At 42.0% G+C, this 19447-nt stretch overlaps 1 protein-coding gene across 3 annotated transcripts in view; it reads left to right on the top strand.

The window, feature by feature from the left end:
* BDH1 (3-hydroxybutyrate dehydrogenase 1) overlaps positions 1-15579 on the top strand; it is a 36394-nt gene extending 20815 nt beyond the window's left edge. For all 3 annotated transcript variants that reach the window (XM_040349495.1, XM_040349496.1, XM_040349497.1), the window contains exons 3-7: positions 1463-1532; positions 1617-1724; positions 5072-5213; positions 7561-7713; positions 14418-15579. In XM_040349495.1, coding sequence (XP_040205429.1) covers positions 1463-1532; positions 1617-1724; positions 5072-5213; positions 7561-7713; positions 14418-14887 — 943 coding nt within the window. In that variant the 3' untranslated portion in view covers positions 14888-15579. The remainder of the gene's footprint in view (positions 1-1462; positions 1533-1616; positions 1725-5071; positions 5214-7560; positions 7714-14417) is intronic.
* Positions 15580-19447: the final 3868 nt, after the last annotated feature.

Genomic DNA, 19447 nt, shown 5'->3' with positions numbered 1-19447 from the left:
AAAAAAAATGCAATATTTTTTACTTTTTGCTATAATAAATATCCCCCAAAAATATATATATATAAAAAAAAAAAATGTCCTCAGTTTAGGCCGATACGTATTCTTCTACCTATTTTTGGTAAAAAAAAATCGCAATAAGCGTTTATCGGTTGGTTTGCGCAAAATTTATAGCGTTTACAAAATAGGGGAATTATACTGTTTTACTACTAATGGCGGCGATCAGCGATTTTAGTACCACGGCTGGGTACTAGTACAGGACGTACCTGTACGTGGATGTGCCCAGCCGTGCCATTCTGCCGATGTATATGTGCAGGAGGCGGTCCTTAAGTGGTTAAGCCACTATTTCATCTTTATATCATCCAATCTGTCAGATAAAAAGCTGCATCCTAGTGCCTGTACTTTTTATGAAAAAATAAATAAATAAAAAATGTGTTCCTGTTGCGATAAGACGACTCCAGGCTCTCGGCTCTCCCCATCTGATATCTCCAGTGGGCGGGGCTGAGATTCCCCTGCTGATGTCAGCCAGGGAGGAGAGGAGCAGAGAGCCTGGAGTTATAAAGCATAGGCACTAGGACTTGGCTTTCTGACAGAGGGGATAATATACAGTTGGTTTTGAATAAGGATAAGCTTTGGTGTTTTAGCACAGCCCATTGATTTTCTGTAAATATGTGTATGTGTGTGTGTGTGTGTGTGTATGTGTGTATATATATATATATATATATATATATATATATATATATATATATATATATATGTGTGTGTGTGTGTGTGTGTGTGTGTGTGTGTGTGTGTGTGTGTGTGTGTGTGTGTGTGTGTGTATATATATATATATATATATATATATATATATATATATATATATATATATATATACAAAAAAAAACCACACAAAATATATATATATATATATATATATATATATATATATAACATTTTGTGTGGGGTTTTTTTTTTTTTTTTTTTTTACCCTTTTCCTGTACAATAGATAGATGATTTAGGCCTCCTTACTATTTACAAATAGATTTTTGTTCTTGTGTTTTAAAGCTTTCACTTATGGTCAAAGAACTCTCATTAACCAAAATCATATCTGAGAAATATACCTTTTGAATTAAACAAAAAAATATACCTTTTGGGTAACAACAATCTATCTGCATTCTTGTCTGAATTTTTAATTTCTAAAATGATTTTTTATTTTATTTATAAAGACACAGAAATAAAAATAATGTGGCGTATATGGCAATATTATACTGTGAGCTTTAGCCTTAGGCTGGCCATATATTATATCATTTTCTTTGCATTTACCTTTAACTATGCAGTGCGAGGGTCTGCTTGATTGCATACAAATTGAAAGTGTTTAGATTGGACCTCATATTAGATGGTTTTGGTACATCTAAAGGAAAGTTGTACAACAAAATGGTATAATGTATGGCCAGCTTTACTCTAACAACATTTTTTGATTTAGGCTTTTGCAGAGGCTGTCTTCAGCTGCTACCTTAGCTGCACGTCGCTCTTATGCAAGTCACACAGATGGGGTATGTCATATTTGGTACCTAAATATGTACTATGTGTAATTGTTACTCGCTCATACTATAAGTCTAAACTTTTGTATTGTACAGGGCAATAAAGCTGTGCTTGTCACAGGATGTGACTCAGGATTTGGATTTTCAATAGCTAAGCATTTACATGATGAAGGATTCTCAGTATTTGCTGGTTGCCTGTTCAAGGTAGGAGGTTAAATCATCCTTTTTAAACTTTTGTATATCATTTAAAAAAAGATGCATCTGTTTCCTATCAACAGTATTGGAGAATTTCTAAACACATTGTGGGGATTTAAAGTGCTCCTAAAGTCTAATTGTTTTTGTTTTTTACTTTAATGCATTCCTAGTCTCACAGGAGACCCTGATAGTTGCTGCTGTCAGTCAAATCCTGTGAGGAGGGAGCTGGAGGCATGGCCAAGCCACACTGTGTGTGTGTGTATGGACGCACACAGCTCAGCTAAAGAGTGCGTCTGCATGTGTGCCTGTCACCAGATGATTTGCTGTGGGGGCACCTGTAGGAAGGAGGAGCAGAGAGTGCCAGCGGACTCCAGAAAAGGAGTGAAGGGACCGTAAGGTAAGTATAACATATTTAGGTGTTGATCATCTCACTTTTTTATGTTTGACCATGAGAAGGAGCCAAGTCAACTGATTGTGTCTACATTTGCAGCCCATCTAATATGTATTGGTTTTAAACTTTAAGGCCCCGTACACACGTCCGAGAAACTCGACGGGCAAAACACATCGTTTTGCTCGTCGAGTTCCTTGTGAAGCCGCCGAGCATCTCGGCGAGCCAAGTTTCCCCATTGACTAACGAGGAAATAGAGAACATGTTCTCTATTTGGCTCAACGAGTTCCTCGTCGGTTTCCTCGGCCAAAAGTGTACACACGACCGGTTTCCTCGGCAGAATACGGCTCCCATCGAGTTTCTGGCTGAATTCTGCCGAGAAACTCGGTCATGTGTACGGGGGCCTCAAGGTTTTTGTAACTACTTAAAGTGGATCTAAACCCAAATTTTTTTATTTTGATGTCACAATGTACAGTATAAGATTTCCTATCATCTGTGCCCAGTCTTGCCACAGAGTTAATCCAGCTCTGAGCAATCCACTTTTATTGTTAAGTGAAATAAAACGGACTTGCAGAGAAAAACCTTAGTCCGTTCCGCCCCCTTGCTGTGAGTGACAGGTTATTTACGTATCTCATGCATTAGCTTCAGACAGTCATGTGGTTACTTTTCTGGATTTTGACTGGATGTTAGTGATCATAGCAGAATTCAGTGTAAGAAATACACAGGAAAAAATGCATGTTGACAAGGGGAGTTTAGAGGTGGGCGGAGAGTCTACTGACATCGCAAATCCACCCACTGAACTCCGAACAGATCCACCCACAGAATATGCAGTTTTTCACGTAAAAAAAAAAAAATTGTAACCTGCCTGAATCTCCTCTTTAAAGTGTGTAAATTCACCTTACAGAAAAATCTGTAAGGTGAACTTACACAGGACCCCCTCCTCATTCCCCCACTCTACCCCGGTCCCGCTGACCTGGACCGCGGCAATCTCCCGTTCTAACACCCGGTATATCCACACCAGGAGTCTGGGGCTTAGAAATCCCCCTCTGCATCCACGCATCTTCTTCATAGCTGATAGGACGGGCTATGCAGCTGCTGATTGGTTGGCACCACCCATGTGACGGCGCTGACCAATTAGAATGCTCCGAAAACGTCCCCCCTGATGAGGTGTGTTTTGGACATTCAGCTCAGAGGATTTCTAAGCCCTGGACTCCTGCCGCGGATATACCGGGGGTTAGAACGAAAGATTGCCGTAGTCCAGGTCAGCAGGACCGTGGGGGCGAGGAGGGGATCCTGTGTAAGTTCACCTTACGGATTTTTCTGCATGCATTTAATATAACTTTTATTACATTTTTTTTTTGTACGGCCCTTCACCACTTACAAGCATTATCAGCTTCCTTGCTGTGTTTTTTTTTTTGTGTCATTTATGTTGTCAGGTCACCTGTGGCCAGGTGACAGATGCACCCCGTTGGAGACAGGAGTGCACCGCAAAGTAGTAAACCTAATAGCCGACTGCTGCAGATGGAGAGGAAATGTGAACCCAAGATTCCCCAGGGCGCGGAGTCTAAGGTCCAGCAGGTGTTTACCAGAGCCTCTAGTGGTGAGGATGGCCTTCGCTGCAGCTGAACCCAGGCCGCGACCCCTGGGATCCCCCAGGTCACGCTGCGTAGGGAGAGAGGGGAAGCAGCCACTGAGAACACAAGGGATAGTGATGGGTAAGCCGAGGTCGGGGCATCAGGCAGACAAGGGTAACCAGGGGACAGGCCAAAAGGTCAGGGTCACAGGCAAACAAGAGTAGTCAGGGACGAGCCAAATCGGTACACAGAAAGGTTAACGTATCACACGGCTGACAGGAACAGCTAACAAACAAAGTTGAACAGCACTGCAGACTTGCAGTGCAACAGTTAATATAGACTTCCTGGGATGGCCTGGGGTGGGGCCATACAGGAAGGAGAGGTGATAAAAAGGCAGCCAGAACAGAGTCAGGCCTCTAATGAACACATGGAGACAGGTAAGCTGCCAGACTTTATTGCATATCCATGACATATGTATTTTCCGACTTAAAGCGGTGTTCCACCCAAAATTTTCTATAAAAATAAATTAAAAGCAGCTGCAGCTGCTAATAATAGGACACTTGCCTGTCCTGTAGTCCAGCGATGTCGGCACCCGCAGCTGATGTTTCCATCAGCTGTTGGGTGCTGCTGCCGCCATTGCGGGTGAGTGAACCTGGCAGTGTAGTCTTTCGGCTTCACGCCGGGGCCCTATTGTGCATGCGGTAGCCCCAGCCGTGACGTCAAAAGAAAAATCCGCGGCTGAGGCTCCCGGTGTTCTGTCGAGAAGTGCCCAGGATGTACTGCACATGTGCCGTACGGAACAGCATAACAGCTGATTTGCCAATCAGCAGGGCTGACGTAACCATGGCACGAATGCTCACATCATAGGAGGTAGCTCTCGATGGGAGGTACCATTTCACAGGCACAATTTAAACCTGTACAAACAGCAGGGGAGACCATAGTTCTCAGATTTGTACCTCGCTGCCACAACAGCGAGGCACAATCTAAGAACTATGGTCTCCCCCCGCTGTTTGTATAGGTTTCAATTGTGCCCAAGAAATGGTATCTCCCATCGAGAGATACCTCCTACGATGTGCACATGCGCCAGTGTTCACATCGCTGGTGAAGGGCTGCCCGAAACCAGTAGAGGCATTCAGGTTAAAAGGACCAAGATGGTGGTGCAAGACAAAACACAGACACCACTGCATTGGCTCACTACAAGTCACTGCATGGATTTGCTAGGCAGGAGAGTGTGTATTTGTAATTTTAATCCAGCATAACAGGTAAGTGGTGACATTGGGGAACAAAAGTTAGGGGTCAGTTAGGTCCCTCTTTAAGCTTTAATGTATTCGTCTGTGCACATGGTATTCTGTTGCAGCATATGGAAAATTATAATTGCTACTTTCCAACTACAGGACAAGGGAGATGCTGGTGTGAAAGAACTTGACAATATGAAGAGTGAAAGAATGAAGACTGTTCAGTTGAATGTGGTAAAACAGGAAGAGATCGACAGAGCTGTGGAAATTATTAAAGAAAACTTGAAAGACCCAGAAAAAGGTAAATGTATTTCCATAGTCCTGTGCATTATGTTTCTAAAATAATAAACTATGCTATTTTTTATTTATATGATTTACCAGGTGGCTCAGGCAAGTTTAAGCCCAGATTCACACTTGTGCAATCTTAGACATCGCATGTGATTCGCATCCACATCGCAGGTGCCAATCACATGCAATGTCTGTACGTTGCGAGTTCAGCCATACAGGTTTGTTTTTGTTTATTTTCCCTGCACTGGAATCGGAACGCATGGGTGTTCTCACATCTCCCATGTGAAAGAGGCCTTAAAGTGTTACTAAACTCACAACTGTAAAATCGGTGTGTATATACAGTAAAGAATGCTTGTTATACTCACTGTGGAACCTAAGGGGTTAGTCCTCTGCATTGTGTAAAAAGGCTATTTGATCCTGTATGCACAGATCTTCCTCTTCTTCCACTGACTCCAAAAAAGGTCTGGATAAGACAGGCTACTGGAGTCAGGCTGCACATGCTCAGTTTGGTGTGTCTTGCTAGAGAGTTATATTTTTTTCTTTCTTGGAAGCGTGCATGTGATAAGCACAGGGCCAAACAGCACTGACCAGACAGTAGGGGTCCTACAGCCTCATAGGACAATTGTAGGGAATTGAAAACTCCTCCTACAAGCTTTAACCAGACACTCATAGAAGTCTAAGTGTTGATGAGAAAAGGTATTTAGCAGTTTATATTTTCTAAAATAATTGTATTTCCATGTTCTGTGTATTGTGGGAGACCATATATAGTGAATGCACGGTCCTGGGTTTTGGTAACACTGTGATCTTTATTCCACTGCTGTGCACTGTGTCTGCACTAAGACCCCTTTGACAGTAGGGTGGGTGATGGGGTGTTGGCATTAAAGTGCCGTTAGTTTTAGCTACTCGGCCGCTATCTGGCTGCTTTTAACCCCCACTAGCGGCCGAGGAAAGCTTTAACAGTGCCTGAAAAGCGCCACTGCCGAAGCCATTCATTTCAATAGGCAAGGGCGGTGCAGGAGCACTCCTGCACCGCCCAAAAGATGGACTTTTTTTTTCCTGTCCTGCAAGTGCACTGCCCCACTGCCCCTTTCACGCTGGGGCTGCAGAAGAGGCCGTTTACAGGTGCTGTTCAGGCACTATTTTTGGCGGAAAAAAAAACACCTGTAAAACTCCTTCAATGTAAAATGGGTCTAAGAGCTGGTTTTATAGCTCCCAGTATACACAGTATCCTTTAACCTCCCTGGCGGTATGATTATTTCAGAAAAAAGGTGCTGAAAGCGGTACCATTATTTGCAAGGAAATTTGGCGTTTTATACTGTAGGTCTGTAATTTTTAGGAATAACTCACTTAAATCTGACCAAACAAGAGACCTAGTAGGCATCCTGGGTATGACATTTTTTTAAAAACAAAATTATAATATAATAAACAATTATAAATAATTATAACAAATAATAATATAATTATAATAAAAATTATTCAATAATGTAATCAACTCAAAATCACTGAAATTTGCTCAGTTGCAGAATTGTCGCTGTCATTACTTTTATTTTTTTATGACGAATTTCCCCACAAATTGCTATCGCTCAATTCTGCAAGTGATTATAATTTATTATCGCTGTTTTCTAGCTGCTCTAAAATCACTTTTGACATAAAGGGACCCTTTTGGTTGCTTTGGACAATCTCCAGTTTGCAGGCAGAAAGAACCGTTTTTATTATATAAAAGTACATGCAGAACACTGGGCAGACCACTAGGGACAAGGGGGGTGTGTATTTTTTACATACAGTACTGTAATCTATAAGATTACAGTATACTGTATGTAATGTGTTTGTTTACCTTTTTGAATTTGGCGCCGTTCTCCGCTCCCGTGCGTCGTAACGTCGCAGGGAATGGAGATCGGCGGCACAGGAGGACACTGTGTGAATCGAGCGAGCACCGGCTCGCTCACACAGCGCGGTGACATCGCTGGATCCAGGACAAGGTAAGTAACTTTGTCTGCTGCTGCAGCGAGGCAAGCCCGAGTCTGACTCGGGGATACTGATTTTGGTATAAAAGACTCGGGAATACCGCTAGGAGGGTTAAAGCTACTGTATAATTGGATTCATTTTGGAGACAGGCTATATGGCACGACATAACAAAAAATACCTATTTTAGCTTTAATTTCCATTTTTTTTATACACTTTTTTTATTTATACAGCATTTGCCCTTTTTAGTGTGTGTGTGTGTGTGTGTGTGTGTGTGTGTGTGTGTGTGTTTTGTGTTTTTTTTTTGTTTTTTTTCTTCTTCTTGTATGATTAGTTCTGACGCTGATGGCCTCAAACACAATGGTTGTGAATGTAACATTATTTTTGCTTTTGCCTAGGTTTATGGGGTGTAATTAACAATGCTGGAATATCAACATTTGGAGAAGTGGAGTTCACCAGCATGGACACTTATAAAGAAGTAGCTGAAGTGAACCTTTGGGGCACAGTTAGGGTTACCAAGACCTGTCTCCCTCTTATCCGCAGAGCTAAAGGTAAGAGACCGTAAGACCTTGAAGATCTTTACTTGTTTTTTAAATAATAAAAGGAATTGACACTTCCAGCTCACGGAGTCCAGCGCTGTCTTCCTTGGAGCTGATTCTTTGCTGGGGTATGACTCTCTGGCACCGCCATCTTGGGTATGGGAGCTGGCTTGCTACTGTAGGACTGGTCCTGTATGCAGTGTCCCAGGAGGTTACAACCAGTAGTCGGAATGGGTATCTGTCACAAATAATGGTAGCCGTTCCCAGATGACAGAAACATATTTGTTAGAGGATAGGGGGGATGGCTGTTACTTTTATCTAAAGGAGAAGCCCAGCCAAAGCTTGTTAGGCTGGACTTTTCCTATGGATCACAGGAGTGCAATTAATTTTGCACTCCTGTGACCCATTTTTAGCAGAGAGCGGGCTGAAGTCCACTTTCTGCTGACATCACCATTGTCCGTCCAAGCAGCACGTCATCCCAACAATGGGAGTCAGTTTGGCCAGGTACCTGGACTGACACCAGTCTCGGCCTCTCAGCGAGTCGAAGAGATCCTTTAGGGTCGCTCCGCCCCCTCCACAGCTCAGCGATCCAGTGAGCGAGGCAGGAGATGAGCAGAGAGCTTTGAATGATAGTCTCCAGCTCTCTGCTCAAGGAGCTCTGAAAACCGAGTGATTGCCGATGTTTGCTCGCTCAGGTTCTCGTGCAGAGGTGCCGGGGGACAGATGCAGCATCCACCTAGGTAAGTATGATTGGGGGAGGAGGGGGAAATCTTTTACTTCTCTTTTCTGAAGGTCCATTTAAAAGTTATATTTCAGGCAGATGTGAAAGACCTAAATAATACAGCTATGTATTTATTAACAACATATTATTCAGTGTAATTTCCAACTGCAGCTCGTGTTATCATCTAAATACATGTCCTAGTATTGTATCTGATTGCAATCCCCTGTACAAGAGGGGCAGAATAGGTGAAGGACTAGCAGTGCTATGAGCCAAATAAGGAGTGCTGCATTCTAAAGTAATGACAATGACAAGCATAAATGAAGGGAGAGAAGAGTGATCAGACGGCTAATGTCAGTCTGCTGCAACTCCTTCACTCTCCAGTTATATATATTTTATCTGTTTAACCGCAGTCACACTTTGCATGACAATTGCGCAGTCATGCAACACTGTACCCAGTGGTGGTATTTGGTGGTATTTGATCACCTCTGTGGTTTTTATTTCTTGCGCTATAAACAAAAGAAGAGTGACAAGTTTGAAAAAAACACAATATCTTTTACCTTTTGCCATTATAAATATCTATTTTTTTTTTTTTTAACAAATGCTGTTCCCTCAGAAGAGGGGGTACCCTCGGTTACTAAAGTCACTAGTATATTTATGAGCATGGATGCCCCTGGCATGTTGGCAGACAGATTGTAGTCCGGCAAGTGTGTGTGCTCAGCTCTTCCTTAATGGTGTTGCTTTAGCTGACCTTTACACGGCTGGTGTAAAATTAGGGCACCTTTTATAACGTGTAATTTTACACCATGAAACTAGCAGAAGCGCACAGGGCGTAATCTACGCCGCACACACTTAATTTTGTGGATCGCCTTATCTCCCTCATTTGCATCTTTGCCTATCAAAACAGCGGCGTGTCTAGCGTATTTTGCGCGCGAGGAAGCGCCGGTGTAATTCTTTTAGGTAGGACGGAAAAAAATGGATTTCAGGCGTACCTCGTTTTGAGGATACGGCGCAAAGATACGCGTGGCGCATTTTTCAATTACGCCGCGCATCTCGAGTTAAGTCGGCGCATCTGCTTTGTGAATCTGGCCCTAAGATCCTTCATCCCGACTGCACCACCCGCAGAAACTATTGGGTTGATTTACTAAAACTAGAAAATCTGGTGCAGCTCTGCATAAAAAAACAATCGGCTTCCAGTTTTCCTTTTGTAAAAGCTTGATTGAACACACTGAAGTTAGAGGCTACCATGCACTCTCCACTTTTAGTAAATCAACCCCTATGTGCATTTTGTATGAAGTCATAGGGACCCTGTACCAACCACATAGAATCTTGTACCCTTGAAAATGTTGTAGCGATGGAAGACTCGTGTGCCAACAGTATAACCCGTTCCACTTGAGCCTGAGAAAAGGTCAACTGCAAATCTTTTTCCCAATTACGTATCTATGGTGGAATAAAGCCTGCCACTAGTAGTTTATACAACTGAGATAAGACTGGGTAAGTGGGATGTGTCCAAGTACAGGTTTTCAAATGAAGTCACATTGTGCAGGGTACTGTCTTTGGTGATGATATATTTCAAAATCTGATAAGCTGACCAGTTGTCCAAAAGTGGATCTAGTGAATGCTGGATGACTACCAGAGATACCTAGTCTAAGCAAAGTGTGAGGCCCCGTACACACGTCCAAGAAACTCGACGGGCAAAACACATTGTTTTGCTCGTTGAGTTCCTTGTGAAGACGCCGAGGATCTCTGCGAGCCAAATTTTCCCATTGCCCAACGAGGAAATAGAGAACATGCTCTCTATTTGCCTCGACGAGTTCCTCAACGGGTTTCTCGGCGAAAAGTGTACACACGACCGGTTTTCTCGGCAGAATACGTCTCCCATCGAGTTTCTTGCTGAATTCTGCCGAGAAAACCGGTCGTGTGTACGGGGCCTAAGAGAAGGAATTTGCCCTAATCCAGAAGCTAGTATAGGTTTAGCATATATATATTTTCTTTTTACTTTAATTATTATTATGTTTTGAACAGAGTAGGAAGGGTTAAATATATTTTTGCTCTTCCTTTTTTTTTTGGTCCCCTTTGGAGGAGTTTTACTGTCGCTTACCTGTCCAATAGATACCACAGGAAATGGGAGAATATAGCTTTATACTGAGGGAAATCTGTCACCACAGAAAGTGTCTCTAATTTAATCCTTTCCCTCTAAGAATAAAGACCACTCTAAAAATTCACGGACAGATTTGTTTTCATTCAACCTGCAGGCTGAATGAAGACATTGGGTGTTATTTACGAAAGGCAAATCCATTTTGCACTACAAGTGCAAAGTGCACTTGGAAGTGCAGTCGCTGTAAATCTGAGAGGAAGCTCTGCTGATTTTATCATCCAATTATGTACAAGCTAATATGCTGTTTTTTATTATCCTTGCATGTCCCCCTCGGATCTCCAGGAACTGCACTTTCAGTGCAATTTCAAGTGCAGTTTGCACTTGTAGTGCAAAGTGGATTTGCTTTTCCTAAATAACCCCCACAGGGCCCAATTCATGAAGAGGTATTTTGTTCTTTAAAAATTGCGGTAAAATAGCTTTTGGCATTTTTCAAAGAAATTTTCAACAAAAAGCTACTAAAATAAAGCATGAGTTATTTCATGTGGTATTTTATCTCGTGACGTGATATTCAGTGGAATGAATACAGTGGAGAAGTAACTCCTGTCAGTTTTTCTTGCTAATAAAGAGGTAAGATGGTTTAAACTATAGAAAATGCCAACTCACTAAGATGGTGCAATTCTTGCAGCATATCTATTAATACAAAAGGTGACTGGAATACCAGTCAAAGGGAAGCTGTTTTCACACTTTTATAAAAACAAGTGATTGTGTGTGTGTGTGTTTTTTTTTTTTACTATAAAAATAACAAATTTTGTTATACTTGCCTGCTCTGTTGCAGTGGATTTGCACAGGGCAGCCCAGATCCCCCTCTTCTCGGGTCCTTTTTCTGTTCTGCTGGTCCCTTCCTCCTGTTCAGTGCACCCACATATCGCAGCTTGCTATAGGGGAACCCAAGCTGCGTTACAGCTCCTTGTGTCCATTCAGACAAGGAGCCCCAACCTGGCCCCTGCCCAATCTCTCCCCTGATTTGGCTAGCTGATTTTGATTGACAGCAGTGGGAGCCAATGGTGTCACTGCTGTGTCTCAAGAAGGAGAATCTCGGACTGCTGATACATTCATGGACATCGCTGGAACTGGATGGACCTCTGGTAAGTGTTAGGGGGGCTGCTGCACACAGAAGGCTTTTTTCTCTTAATGCATTAAGAGCAAAAAACCTTCTGCCTTTGCAACCACTTTAAATTAAGTAAATACAAAATATCTTTATAAAGGTCGAATATTGAATGAAAATATCATCAAAAACTACACATATATAAGCACCCTTCTTCCACCAATAAAAAAGACACCTTTGTCATTATGGGGATTTACCTTCACTTCCTTTCCTATAGCCAAAACAGGAAGTTGGAGGAAACCCCTGCAAATTAAAGTTATTGCAGGTGAGACGCTTCATTGGAAAAAAAAATGTGTCATGTGATTCATCTATCTCATGGGATATTCTTTACTAAATTGAGCCCAAAATACCAGACTCCTCCACGGAAGAAAGAAACCTGAAGCGCTGGTATTTGTAGTCTTACACTGGCGGCTGTCAGACGACATGAACAGCAGATGTAACTGCTGTTCAATTGTGCTTGCTTCTATATCTGGGCTTATGTAAAACATGATTACATTGGAAATGTCTTCCAGTAGCTACTGCAGTATACACTGTGTACAGCATGCTCTTACTAAGATTGGACTTATTACCCACAGCCACCAATTATTTTAGGATATTAAGGGGAGGTTTGAATCTGTGGGCCGGATTCAGAAAGAGATACGACGGCGTATCTCCTGATACGCCATCGTATCTCTGAGTTCGGCCGGTCGTATCTATGCGCCTGATTCAGAGAATCAGTTGCGCATAGATCTCTCTAAGATCCGCCAGGTGTAAGTGTCTTACACCGTCGGATCTTAGGCTGCAATTCCAGGCTGGCCGCTAGGTGGCACTTCCGTCTTTTTACGCGAGGAATATGCAAATGAGTAGTTACGCCGATTCAGAAATGAACGGCCCCCCAGCGCTTTTTTTTTTACGTTGTTTGCGTTCGGCTTTTTCCGGCGTATAGTTACCCCTGCTATATGAGGGGTAGCTAATGTTAAGTATGGCCGTCGTTCCCGCGCCGAGTTTTGAATTTTTTACGTCGTTTGCGTAAGTCGTTCGCGAATACGGCTGGACGTAATTTACGTTCACGTCGAAAGCAATGACGTTGTGCGGCGGATTTTCGAGCATGCGCACTGGGATGTTTTCAAGAACGGCGCATGCGCCGTTCAAAAAAAACGTCAAATACGTGGGGTCAAGCATAATTTATATAAAACACGCCCCCTACATCCCCATTTGAATTACACGGCCTTATGCCGCAACACATACGTTACGCCGCCGTAACTAAGGGCGCAAGTTCTTTCTGAATAAAGAACTCGCGCCTAAAGTTAGAGCGGCGTAACGTATCGTAGATACGTTATGTTACGATACGTTACACCACCGGACAGATACGCAGAGGTATCTGAATCCGGCCCCGTTTAGGCTTTCTGACTCCGGTTTTTGGTAGGAACACCTTGATGTATCAGGCCTACTATGCATAAAGTAGCAGAGCAGCTTCTAGGAGAAACATTGTTTTCAAGATTGAGGTTGCACTGGGCGATGCAGTACCACCGTTAAAGCAATTCTGTATTTAGAAAGTGGTAAAGTAACAGTACAGCTTTGTCGCAGACGCTTGCTCTTACATTTGCATCACTCCTCCTGTACTTTCATCTGCTGACCCAGTTCCCTGAGAAGCTCATGCAAAAACAAGCTTTCTGAAAGTTTAGGCAGAAACCTGATGTTGTGGTCAGAGGTTACAGAGAGACTTTGAGATAGGTTCCTCCTGATCATCTTCAGCTAGGTTTAATGGGTGGTCAGATAATGGCTTAAGGTTTGTAGATCATCCTTATCAGGATTTTTTTTTTTTCAATGGGAACGTGGGGGAACACACCTCCAGCACTGAATGTATGTAATAGAAAGGCGTGCTGGGGCGCGCTGCAGGGACTATTGATGTTGGCTGCTGGAGGATCTAATATAGCTGTAGGGGATCTATTTTTGCAGGGGGGGGTCTATTGTTTCTGGTGACTAATCTATTGTTGCTGGGGGGGGTCAGTTGTTGCTGTTGAGGGAGGGGTCTATTGTTGATGGCTGCTGGAGGGCCTATTGATGCTGGCTGTGGGGAGATCTATTGTTGCTGCCAGGGATCTATTGTTGCTGGCTACAGGGGATCCACTTTACTGTTTTTCTTGTTATTACCAAATTCCATACTCAATTACTTGGCACCACAAAATTATACTATTGGCTCTGTATTTTTTAAAATGGGCTGTACTGGGAGGTGGGTAGGAACCAAATAATTGTGCTCGGAGGTGGGTAGGTTGTGGAGTCAAAGGGGTGACTCAGAAAAGGGAAGTTCCTGCACCTATTTGCTTTGAAAAAAATCTCTCATCTTTATATACATTTTACACAAAATCAGACACTGTGGGGTTGATTTTCTAAAACTGTAGAATGCTAAATACCGGTATGGTTCAACTCTGCATAGAAACCAATCCGCTTCCAGTTTTGTTCTTTCTTTTATTTTTTTTGACAAAGCTTAATTGAACGACGTTAGATTGGCTACCATACACAGCTGCACCATATTTTGCAAGCCTCGGTTTTAGTAAATCAACCCCACTGTACTGCCATTCCTTCTATATTTTAAGTTATATCATAGCAGACTACTGCATAGATTATACAGAGTTATACATATTGGTGTAGTTGAACTACTATGTAGATATGATGACCAAGTCTAACATGTTTGCTTGTAATACCTGAATTATGGCCATGAATTCATTATAGTTGTCCTTCATGTCTCTTTTCAGGACGTGTGGTGAATATTAGCAGCATGTTGGGGCGCATGGCAAATCCAGCCCGTTCCCCGTATTGTATCACCAAGTTTGGGGTAGAAGCATTTTCTGATTGCCTGCGCTATGAGATGCACCCAATGGGAGTGAAGGTCAGTGTGGTTGAACCTGGAAATTTCATTGCAGCCACAAGCCTGTACAGTCCAGAAAAGATCAAAGCTATTGCTGATAAAATGTGGGCCGAATTACCTGAAACTGTGAAGAATGATTATGGAAGAAAATACTTTGATGAGAAAATCGCCAGAATGAACACCTATTGTAATAGCGGCTCAACGGATACCTCGCCTGTCATTAACGCTATCACCCATGCCCTAACTGCTACGGCTCCTTACACTCGCTACCACCCTATGGATTATTACTGGTGGCTTAGAATGCAGGTCATGACCCACCTGCCAGGCGCAATATCTGATAGGATTTATATTCATTGAGGAGGATGATCATAAAATTTAGGTAGTTTCTAATCAAATAACTTGATTTTGCCTGCGGCGTTTACTACCTCGCTTCACATCGTTGCCAACATTTAGAATGTGCTACTTCTTTGACCTGTGCCTTTGGTCATGGGAAGAAATTGTGTCTTTAAATTGTGTCTGTGTATAGCTTGTAACATATAGACAAGACAAGGATTTTTCCTGTTCTTTAGACCACTGTAACCGTTTTCCCTCTCTCATTATAAGGGCTATAATAATAACTGAATTTAGAGAAGGCTGTGAAAAACTTCAGGTTACTAAACAACCTTTATGATGCTAAAAGTAATAGAAAACACTAGTTATATTACGGTATATATTTTTTCTAAATGCTGACGTACAATGCTAAATTAGTCACCCGCTATGTGAACACCTACCTCATTCCTGGATGTGTGACTGCAGAATATTAATGAAATGCTTGCTGAGTTGTGCAGTCTTTTCTGCTATGCTCCTCAGGGAAACATGGCCATTTGCCTTTTATTTCAAATTTTACATTAAAAGTATCTAATAGCTCTAAACCTATTACTTGGCTGCATGTTGCTTCTACAAACCTTAACACATTTTATAACTATATATTAATGTTGAAACATGTACATCAGCCGTAATATTTTCTGTAGCACAGCTGAATGTTGTAATAAAATTATTTTGTAAGCCGAGATGTTTAATATTTTTATTTGTGTGGATTTGTATTTTTTTTATATATATAAAAATGTATGTGTGTGTGTGATATATATACACACCAAAGAATTGGAAAAACACTGCGCTAAACTATAAATAGTGATTTAGAAAATTGCTGCCAGTACCAAAGAATTGTGGATAGAAAATTATAAATGTGTTAAAATATGAGGTACAGCGCTAAAACAATATATTGATAATACCAGGGCTGTGGAGTCGGAGTCGAGGAGTCGGAGTCGGGGGAAATTTTGGGTACCTGGAGTCGGAGTCGGCAAACAATGCTCCGACTCCTACTAAATTTAGATTGGAATAAAAATAAAAAAAGCAAGTTTAAATGTCCCAATTCACAAAAAGTTATAATTAATGACTTCTGTACTGTAAGAATAAAGACCAATGCATGCAGTGCCTCACGTAACCGCAAAACAAACACGTTAAGTGACCGTGACGAAGCATGCTTTTCATGTGCTTCACTATATGGCACGCAACGCACAATTAGGAGCTGCAATACTTATACTTTCCATAGTGTTGTGTTCTGCTTTTACAGGGAACGCAGCGTCCATGTGTAACCTAGCCTCTCACTGATAAGGGATTAAATAAATATGTTTTTTGCAGGACTAGAGAGTGAGACACTTGTATAAGTGAAGGGAATGGAGGGCCAATAGTTCAAGACTGAAGCTGTAAACCATTGGAAAAACTGCTGTCATTTAGCTAAGGCTATAAAAACTTGTAAACTCCGATTGTTAGCTTAAACTTGACTATGGGATTCTCCTAGGAAAATCCATGTTTTAGAATAAAAAACGTTGTTTTCATTGTGTTTGTCTTTTGCTTAAACTGTGCAATACAGTAGACTGTTGGTTTCCCAGCCGGTAGTCCTGTGGTAGGTTGCGTTTCTTTCCCTCAAGGAATGTATAAAATACATTCGCATATTAATACAGAGGAGTCGGGGAGTCGGAGTCGGAAGTACATAAAACTGAGGAGTCGGAACATTTATCTACCGACTCCACAGCCCTGGATAATACCCAAAACTTCAGTGAAAAATTAAGAAACAAATAACATACTATCCTGATCAAAAGTTTAAGACCACTTGAAAAATGGCAAAAAATCATATTTTACATTGTTGGATCTTAACAAGGTTCCAAGTAGAGCTTCAACATGCAACAAGAAGAAATGAGAGTGAGACAAAACACATTTTGAGCATTCAATTTAATGAAAACAACGAATAAACTGAAGCAGGCTGTTTTTCAGCTGATCAAATGTTTAGGACCACACCTCCAAAAAAAAACTAAACCCCCCCCCCCCCCCCCCAAAACAGAAATCCAACTTCCAAACATGAACTCAGTAATGAGTAGCTCCGCCATTATTGTTGATCACTTCAAAAATTTGTTTCGGCATGCTTGATGCAAGCGTTTCCATGAGGTGAGTGGGAACATTTCTCCAAGTGGTGAAGACAGCCGCACGAAGGCCATCTACTGTCTGGAACTGTTGTCCATTTTTGTAAACTTCCCTTGCCATCCATCCCCAAAGGTTCTCAATTGGATTTAGATCAGGGGAACACGCAGGATGGGCCAAAAGAGTGATGTTAGGCCTCGTACACACGATAGGATAGCCAGAGGACAACGGTCTGAAGGACCGTTGTCCTAGGTTAATCGATGAAGCTGACTGATGGTCCGTCGCGCCTACGCACCATAGGTTAAATAACCGATCGTGTCAGAACGTGGTGACGTAAAACGTAAATAAAAAAAACGAAGTTCATTGCTTCCAAGCATGCATCGACTTGATTCTGAGCATGCGTGGGTTTTTAACCGATGCTTTTGCATACTAACGATCGGTTTTGACCTATCGGTTAGGCGTCCATCGGTTAAATTTTAAAGCAAGTTCCTATTTTTTTAACCAAAGGTTAAATAACCTATGGGGCCCACACACGATCGATTTTGACCGATGAAAACGGTCATTCATTCTCCTGGAAGAAGTCCCTTGTCCTGCGGGCATTGTGTACTATAGCGTTGTCCTGTTGAAAAACCCAGTCGTTACCACACAGACGAGGGCCCCCAGTCATGAGGAATGCTCTCTGCAACATCTGGACATAGCCAGCGGCCGTTTGACGCCCCTGCACTTCCTGAAGCTTCATTGTTCCACTGAAGGAAAAAGCACCCCAGACCAATATGGCGCCCCCTCCACTGTGGCGCATAGAAAACATCTCGGGTGGGATCTGCTTGTCATGCCAGTAACATTGGAAACCATCAGGACCATCAAGGTTACATTTTTTCTCATCAGAGAATAAAACTTTCTTCCACCTTTGAATGTGCCATGTTGGGTGCTCTCTTGCAAAGTCCAAACGAGCAGTTCTGTGGCGTTCAAGGAGACAAGGTTTTTGAAGACGTTTTTTGTTTTTGAAGCCCTTCCGTCTCAGATGCCGTCTGATGGTTATGGGGCTGCAGTCAGCACCAGTAAGGGCCATAATTTGGGTTGAGGATCGTTCAGTGTCTTGATGAGACCCTGCTTATGCAGTTCAGCAACCCCGACCACGTTCAAAAAGGGAGAGTTTTTTTGCCTTTGCCATCACAACGTGTGACTACCTGACAGAGAATGACAATGAATCCACATCTTTGCACAGATTTGGCCTTTTAAAGGCATGTGGTCCTAAACTTTTGATCAGCTGAAAAACAGCCTGTTTCAGTTTAATCGTTATTTTCAATTAATTGAATGCTCAAAAAATGTTTTGTCTCACTCTCATTTCTTCTTGTTGCATGTTGAAGCTCTACTTGGAACCTTGTTAAGATCCAACAATGTAAAATATGATTTTTTTTGCCATTTTTTAAGTGGTCTTAAACTTTTTATCAGGACTGTATATGTACAAGGAAAATCATATGTGAATAGCAATGCTCCAAAGACAAACATGTATAAAATAACAGTGAATTGAATATAAACTGTTAAATAAATAAGTGAATGTGACAATCCAATATATAATGCAAGAGTCCCAATCAGGCTGGTTTCACACTATACTACACGACAGCAGTACAACTTTCATCCTACTTTGTTCTGTGACATCTGTCCTACATTGGTCCTACATTGGTCCTACATCCATCCACTTTCATGAACAGCATACTACTTTGATCCGACTTTGGGATTGTTTTGATTGGTCAAAGAACAAGTCAGACTATCACAGAGTGAGATAAATTATTTTTACTGCTGCTGTAATCACATGTCGGATGTCAAAAGTCGGATGGGAAGGACAAGGCTCCTACTTTGGTCCGACTTCAATGATATTCAATGGGCTGAAGTAGGATCAATGTCGGACCAAAAGTAGTACAGGGAGCGTTTTCAAAGTCGGACCGACTTGTGTAGGACCAGTTAAGACGGCTTTCATAGGGAAACATTGATTTTCACACGTCCTGCAACATGAGCTCCTAATGTCGGAGCGTTTGTCGGACAAGTGTGAACCCGGCCTAAATCACAACTGAATGTGTATGAATCCAGGAAATTCTTCTTATATATGAACTTTGTGATGGAGCCAGAAAACACACTGCTTCCACCAAAGGGAACACCCAAGTGCTTTATGCAGTCTCCTTACCAGAAGCTGTGACCACAATCATGGCAGTCAATATGAGCCCAGGGTGTTTATAGTCTCCCTAAAGACTCGTGGCTGAAGCTGGGTTTATGTAGTAGATCGAACACTCAATAGTATCTCAGAAAAAGGAAAAAAGAGAATTCCATAGTGTATACTCCGATAAAATAGATTTAATGAAAAAAGTGGTATTGCACTTACAGAAGTAGGTAGAGAATGCGCGGTGTATGTAAATACAAATACGGTATCTCTCGGTGTCTCCTCCGTTAAGCTAGTCTGCCGTA

Source organism: Rana temporaria, chromosome 4 (assembly GCF_905171775.1).
Source record: "Rana temporaria chromosome 4, aRanTem1.1, whole genome shotgun sequence".
Classification (NCBI taxonomy): domain Eukaryota; kingdom Metazoa; phylum Chordata; class Amphibia; order Anura; family Ranidae; genus Rana; species Rana temporaria.
This window is presented reverse-complemented; position numbering and strand designations above follow the sequence as displayed.